The 8,001-nt window shown below is 35.5% G+C and overlaps 1 protein-coding gene across 1 annotated transcript in view; it reads right to left on the bottom strand.

Annotated features, from left to right (window-relative positions):
* Positions 1 to 379: 379 nt before the first annotated feature.
* The window catches only part of HACD1 (3-hydroxyacyl-CoA dehydratase 1), a 10,330-nt gene continuing 2,708 nt past the window's right edge, over positions 380 to 8,001 (bottom strand). The window contains exons 4-6 of the mRNA XM_019662915.1: positions 7,172 to 7,293; positions 3,326 to 3,504; positions 380 to 690 (exon numbers count right to left, since the gene is read on the bottom strand). Of these exons, the coding sequence (XP_019518460.1) occupies positions 608 to 690; positions 3,326 to 3,504; positions 7,172 to 7,293 (384 nt within the window). The 3' untranslated portion in view covers positions 380 to 607. The remainder of the gene's footprint in view (positions 691 to 3,325; positions 3,505 to 7,171; positions 7,294 to 8,001) is intronic.

The following is an 8,001-nucleotide window of genomic DNA, read 5'->3' as shown; positions in this document are numbered from 1 at the left end:
TATATTCAAAAAATATTGTTTCAATTGTGACATCTCCTTGAATATTTTTTAATATGGCTACTTTATCTACATCAAAAGGCATACCACAGTAAATCACATCCATGCTTCCAAAAAGTGTTACTCAAAAATGCTGCCTTATAACTTGTAAGAAATCAATCGTGGGTTCAGGAAATATCAATATGTTATTAACAAATTATAACTCTGTATTTACTTTCATTTATAAATATCACTGGCAGGTATCATAATATTAAATCATTAAGCTAATTTCTAAATATTGACTTAAAAAGCTTTGAGCATATGTTGCAAAAAAAACTAGTAAAACTAAAAAAGAAAAAAACTAACCAAAGGCTTTTTTGCAGGTAATAGACTGATTATTTTCTTAATGATTATCACCTACCCAGGAGTTGGTAAATAGTTGCATAGTTCTTATAGAAAACAGACCTGGCACAATGTGAAGACAAATATTGGCAAATACCACGTGTCTCAAGTTATTTTTGAAGAAATAATACAATCTGTAACATTTCATGAAGTTGTTTATTCTTGTTATTAAAACTTGGACTCAAGTAATCCTGGTTATTCTGGAAAAAGCACCGTTTGTAGGGATCATTTAATCATCCTTTTCTACAATCACCTCTCCATGAAGCACCTTTCTTCTTTGACGTAACATGTGAAAATAGAGTTGTGGAAACACTGAATTGAAAAAAGAAAACAAAGAAAGATATGCTATTGTTGGAAATTATTTACCCTTGAAACCTCTTCAACATAGCAAAATTTGAGAGCCAGTACCTCAGATACCACTGCTATCCCCAATATTACAGAGCTCAGTGTAAGAGTACAAATAGAGGCCCACATACCATCTGCCGAAATATTGTAAGGCCATAAGCTGTGGGGGTTTTGAGCAAACTTTAATACACTGATAAATACAGCTTCCCAATGACCTGGGAGGTCCTATTTGAATTTAGTATCCCATCACACCTCGCAATACTGTGCCAGACTTTCCAGCACAAGGAAGCTGCCCACCTGGTCCGCTTCTCTCCATTTTATTGGCTGTCCCGTACCATATGGGCTCTCGTGAATTTGTGTGGATGTCCAAGCCCACACGACCCACAACCCTATCCATACCCCTCACAAACCGCTACCCCTAGCTACCCATTCATTTCAAGGCTGTGTACACTGGTGATATGGTTACCCCTCAGGTGAACAGATTGGGGAAGAGGCCTATGCAGACCCTAGATGTACACTCAGTGTTATTTGGGTAGCAAATTCCATGGTCCTAGGTTTCCAGAGTGTGATGCAGAAGGTGGGGAGAGTTAGTGCCATGTGGAGCGGTGACTGGGGGAGGGCCAGAACAGAGCCCAAAGCAGAAGCCCCTCTTGCAGAGATAAGGGTAGTCTGTTATACACATACACATAAATGTACATGCATTAGGTCGGTCAGACAAATGGTCATCCACCCTATCAAATTCGGAAAATTATTTTGAGCCATTTCGAACCAGTGCTTTAAAATATGGTGTAAAAGTTGATGGGTGAACAAATTAACACCAGCTATAAACAATACAAATGCAAAACCACATCTGAAAATGATGAACAGAATAAGCAAACCAATGAATTTAATGACAAAACAAGCTTTGAATATCTTGCTTAGGCAACTTTTGGATAATTATTTTTAGAACTTAGCTCAAATGGAGCAAAAACGCACAACTGATTTTATTTTTTTTAATTTAGATACTACTCATCTTGATAAATGTAACCATCATGTTATATCTAAGGGGCTAAACATATTCAGGTCATATACACTTAAAGCTAACTGCCCAATGATTTCAAATGCTTCCATAACATTTTGAGTTTAGTAGAAGTATGAGCTTGGGTTCAAATCCTGCCCTTATTTATTAGCTAGGTGGTTTTCAAGCCATTCAGTTAACCTCTCTAATCTGTGATATCCTCATGGATAAATAAGAATGCTCCTTCTTTAGAGTGCTAAAATAAGTACTCAAAATTTCAATTAGCAAAATATTTAATAAGGAAAGCAAAATTAGTGGTTATAACTACTAATATTAATAATCAAGTGGCAAACAGCCCCCTGGCTGACTGGTCTTCCAGCAAGTGGACCTCTCAGCTAATGGTCAGCATCGGAGACTGAGAAGCTGCACTGGCATAGGACAGAGTACACGTCTCCCAGGGCACCTGAAAACACACACCCAAAAGCTACTGGTTTGCTGGTTTCACACCACGATCTGTCGGGCCCCGCGTTTCCGTGGAAATGTCTCAGTGGTCATGAGGAAGAGGGAAACCCAGTATCTGAACCCACAAGTACAATATGTCAGACAGTACAGTCAGGTCTGGCTCTGCTCAAGGCATGTTCACTAGGTGTGGGGGAAAGCATGGGTTCAAACGAGAGCTGTAGGTATCCCACTCCTTAGCCCTCCTGAACTGGCTCTGGTGGATAATCTGATGAGAGTCCTGCTGAAATGGCACAAGAGGGGAGGAAGAAAAACACCACCTGACCATCAAGTCAAGTTTGACTTTGGAAAAAGCTTAGACTTTAGAGGCCTCAAGGGAGGGGCCAGTTTTATGCTCCTCCCCTTTACATGAACTATTTTATATTGTATCCATGTAGATTTTAGATTCTATAAACTTTTCTCATTTCCCTTTTCCCTCCATTGACAATCAGTCCCTAATTCTGTTGAGAAGGGTAACTAACAGCCTTGCTTTACCTTCATATTTCCTGCTAGTGATGTAAAAATTTGACCCAAAAATATAGCACTAGTATTATTTAAATGAAGCGAGTAAAGCCTCACGGATTCATTGCAACTACTGAAAAGTGATGAGAAATTAGTGAATAGGCTGAATTGTTCAAAACAGTTTAAGAAAAGCAGCTTCATTATTTTCTAGTACACAGAGCAACACACATAAGATGATTTTTCTAAGTATATACTTAATGAATAGATAGAAATGGTCTGAAATTTTCTTGGATAAAATGTTTCTATTCAGATGCCTAATTCTAAATGCTTGCAAACAGTTCACAGATGCATGCTTTATCTTTTCTTTAAAAAATAAATCATTCTAAGCTTATTTTTAAGTCATTTTCAGAAGGCCATCATTTGTGTATTAATTTACTTACCCTTTTTCTCATAACTAGAAAAATGTCTTTTTGGCTCATTCGCTCTTCAATTATTTTAAATTATGAATACATGTGAAATTGAATAGAGGTTTCAATGTATTTGTAAGCCATTATTTCTCCTTGCTTATAAGCTAGCGATTATGACATCTTTCCAAAAACTTTCCTAGCATAGACTAAATCAAAGTACTAATAAATACGTACTTACATGGTATATATGAGGCCATGGTTATAAGAAGAAAATAATAGTAGTCAAAAGAGACATTGTATTTATTAGGCAGTCTTATTGAAAACATTCCCGTTTTCTTCACATATGGTAGGGCAGCATATATCGTGAGAAGTTCACCAGCAACTCCGACAGGATATAAGATGATAAAAAAATTATATCTGGAAAAAGAAAAACCTCATTGAATTATTTTTCTAGAATAAGTATCGGATTTTATATTATGATTCTTTTGCTACTACTATGTTTCAACTTAAAAATTCTCTTTCCTATACATAATTACAATAACCTCACATAAAAAGGTTAATATTTTTGTATTTTAATCATGTTTATTAATTTATCATCCTTTTTTTTCATAGCAGTTTCCATTTTAACTGGCAAGATCCATAATAAAATAAGAAGTCAACTTACTTTGCAGTACTGCAATAATTATACACATTTAAAAAATATATATGCAGTTTATTTATTATTTTTAATAATGTAAATATTGTATTATAAAGCATATGTAAGTACTGTAAGGTATTGTAAAGGTAACTTCTTTGACACCTGAATTATAACTGATTCTTTTTCCCTAGTGATGGTCATTTACTGTTCAAATGCTGTAAAAGACCAGTTATGATCCTAATTTCATATCTAAATCTTGAAATTACCAAAGTAAGTTCTTTGGAGGCATTTAGAAAACCCTAAGTGGCCACTAACTAAAAGAGAATTAGTATTTCAGAAAACTGACACTACTACCTAAAGCATCACTAACTACTAATGAAGATATTGTCTGAAACTGCTTTCATATCAAAACAAGACAAGTTGTTTCCTGAATTTCCACATGTACACAATCATTTGGCTTGCTTAAAATAGCACTGAGAAAGTTCTATCCAAAATCCAAAATCACAATTTGTCCATTTGGATGGTGGCAAGTTCTCTGACACGGAGCAGGTCAGGAATCATGTAAGCCACAGGCTGCCAGTGTCTGGTTGTCTCCAGCAGCAGGAGCCCTGAGGGCCCAAGGAAATGACCCTTGTCCATTAAAAGACAAAAAAAAACAAACACAAAAAACGATTTTTCTCTAAGTCAGTCACTGTGTAACAGAAAACTAAGGTAAACATTTTGGTGGAAAAAGAAAAGAATCCGTATTTTGTTTAACCATTTTGTTGCCATTAAGAAATATTTATAAAGTCAAATTTGTCAATACGGCAGAAGCTTGGAGACAACTGAAAAATCACTTGACTCCTCTATGCCAATGATATACAAGGATAAGAAGAGATAGTGGAAGGGGACAGAGTTATTTGCCAAAATAGATTAACTGGCAAAGAAAGAAAAATGATTCATTTTACTGTCCCAGTTTATCCCCTCTTTTTCTTCAGTATAGCACCTGCTTTCTTACCAGTCTTGTGTAGTGATTTGTGTATCATTTAAATCAACCTTTTACTATCTCAATTTAAAATCAAATAACTGAACATATTATATTCCCTTCCCATATAAAATATTCAAACTTATTTAAGGCTTTTTTTTTTTTTTTTTACTTTGTGACTCTCAGATTTGGGGGGAGGTAGTATTGTTCTTTAATAGAAAAAAATCACTTCTAGAATACACTAGTTTAAAGCCTTAAAGACAGTGATTAATTTTAATAAATTGGAAGAAATTATGTAATTGATTTTACTTTATTTTCATTTTAAAAAGACTGCGTGTCACCAGCTCTCTAAGTTCTAATGACTACATGCGAGATTTCAGTATCTATTCAGAAAACAATATAATGCTTCGTTAAAGATACCTAATTGTCACCTAAAATTTTTTGAAGGGAATGCATTTTTGAAATTAAAAAGAAAATCAATATGAAAACATAACAATATACAATTATTTACTCGGTGGACTGTCCTAGGAACACTTCTAACCATAAACAGAATCAAATTATATTCTAACCGTCACAGTAGGCCAGCTATTTATAAATAAAAAGTCATGTCTAAAGTAAAGTTTTATTTGAGAATAGCTTCAAAATTTGAACATAACTACAATTATGATTTTAGGCTATTTTTTAATGGGATTGGCAAATATATAGAGATGGTTGGGCATTTTAAGATTTTTGACACAAAATATAATTATTCATGATGATGATGAACTGACATGACGTATTATGCTAATGTTCATCTCAAAGTTGAAAGATTTTATACTGCCTTGTTTCACATTAAGGCAACTGACAACGGATTTCTAAACAGCAAATTTAAACATGCAATGGCAGAGTGGTGAACTTTTCCAGAAATTCAAGGCATGCAAATGCATTTCAAAAGGCAGACAGACAAAGCATTTAAAGACCATTTATCTTCTGCAAACAAATTATATGAATACAGCAAATGAAAAGAGACTATAGCATGAAATTAGTATTTTTAAAAGCACTCGGGGCCTGGAAGACAGGTCACACAAAATAGCACTGACACACATTCTAGGATTAGAGTCCAGCTACCTTCTAAACTGTCAACCTTGTGAAAGCCCCAATTGCTAAAAGTAAGTTTTCAGGTACAATAAGAATAAAATGAATCAAATACGTATCAATGGTAGGGCAACCTTCTTAAAACAAGAATATGCTTCAGCTAAAATTATAATTTTAAAGCATTTTATTAGATACAAAATGAGAAGCCACAAATGTCTGAAAAGGAGCTAGAAAACATAAAGAAGTCTGAAAAAATACATAACAGCTGCTCAAAGAATTCAAACTATAAAAAGAACATCTTTTGCTTTAAAATTTGTTTTAGGGTAGATATACGAGGTCTGGCAATTAAGTTTGTGAACTTGTTGCAACAGTGTTGCTAATTTTTTATATCAGAAGGATTATTCATTATGAATTTATACCAACTGGACAGTTAATCAAGTTTACTATTTGAAAGTGCTGAAAAGGCTGCATGAAAACAGTTAGATGACCTGAACTTTTTGCCAGCAATTCATGGCTCTTGCATCATGACAATGCACCAGCTCACACGGCACTGTCTGTGAGGGAGTTTTTAGCCAGTAAACAAATAACTGTATTGGAACACCCTCCCTATTCACTTGATCTGGCCCCCAATGACTTCTTTCTTTACCAAAGATAAAGGAAATATTGAAAGGAAGACATTTTGATGACATTCAGGACATAAAGGGTAATACGACAAGAGCGCTGATGGCCATTCCAGAAAAAAAATGCCAGAGTTGCTTTGAAGGGTGGACTAGGCACTGGCATCGGTGCATAGCTTCCCAAGGGGAGTACTTCAAAGGTGACTGTTGTGATATTCAGCAATGAGGTATGTAGCACTTTTTCTAGGATGAATTTGAGAACTTAATTGTCTGACCTTGTATTTAGAATCTTTGCAATATAAATTTTGTCCCTATTCTAAATATCGAAATTTCAAGTAAGTGCGACTTTTAAAAATGTCTGTCTCTGCTACTAAAACACAAAAAAGTGGACTTTGTATATATCTGTATATAGGTATATCAAAAATTGTGGATGTAATAGATTGAATATTGAAATAATTTAAATCAGACAAAATGCCATCTTTGGGGTACAGAGTATAATATCATTCGAAAAATAAATATTTTGCTTCCAAAAAAAACCACAAATGGCCAATTCAAAGGTTATTTAAGGATAAAATATAATTTGCTTTGTATTGATTTCACTCCCAATATATATTACTAGGAGTCCTCTCGGATCATTAAATGAAGCCTTTATAATGCAAGTTATAACACGGGTAATACCAAAAAACAACAGCACCCTGGCTGGCATCACAAATTTTAAGTCTCTGGTGTTAGCTCAGCAGCAAAACACACATGCACAGGACTGTGAGAAACTAAGCTGCAAGACATCGCCACCTGGCCCATTTAATGAAGTATGGCAAGTGGTCGAGAAGACTGAATGTGTAGAAGGAATAGCGAGTGATCTCAGTCACAGTCCACGCGACCAGAAAAAGCACCACACTCTCCTCATTCTGGATCTGCAGAATGACAGAGAAATCCACAGTGTCGTTTAACCTTAAACTTTTTCCTCCAGGGAGGTATTTTATCTTAATTATTTACTATGTGTCTTTTCTTATAATGGAATGATAGGGTTAGACAGATTCAATAGAGAAAACTTAACGCAGTCACTACATAATTCATTACAAACACGCAACTTAAATATGACCTAAGCAGAGGAATGGCCAAATGTCTACTGGTTTCTCTTCTCTCTCTCACCCTTCACCCCAGCCAGTAACTCAACCATCCTAGAACATAACCACCCCCGCAAGGCCCATGTGGGAACAACCTGACCTTGCGACTTTCTAGTATTTGTTAAATCAGACCCATTCTACTGTAGCACTAACTCCTGAATCTGTCCACTTGTTTTGGGCCCTGCTAGCACCGATTTAATCCAGGGCCTACCGTAAACGTTTTTCATCCAGACTATTGTAAGAGTAACAGCCTCCATAAAACTCTGTCCACTCTATTATCTTCATTGGATGGAAGTTTTCTCTTCAATGCAAAACAAAGACGTAAACAAAAATCGGAAGCAGCTAGCCCTGTGATTCAAAAACTTCCTTGGTTCCCCACTGCTTAACAGGAGGCAAGGATAGGATCCTACCGCCTGAGCATGATGATGATCATGTTCAAGGTTCTTTACAATCCGAGCTCAGAAATCACTCCAACTTGATTGGCAATCACTCAAC

The sequence above is a fragment of the Hipposideros armiger genome, unplaced genomic scaffold, assembly GCF_001890085.2.
Source record: "Hipposideros armiger isolate ML-2016 unplaced genomic scaffold, ASM189008v1 scaffold_383, whole genome shotgun sequence".
NCBI classification, from domain to species: Eukaryota; Metazoa; Chordata; class Mammalia; order Chiroptera; family Hipposideridae; genus Hipposideros; species Hipposideros armiger.
The sequence above is the reverse complement of the archived record's forward strand: the minus strand, read 5'-3'. Positions and strand labels throughout refer to the sequence as shown.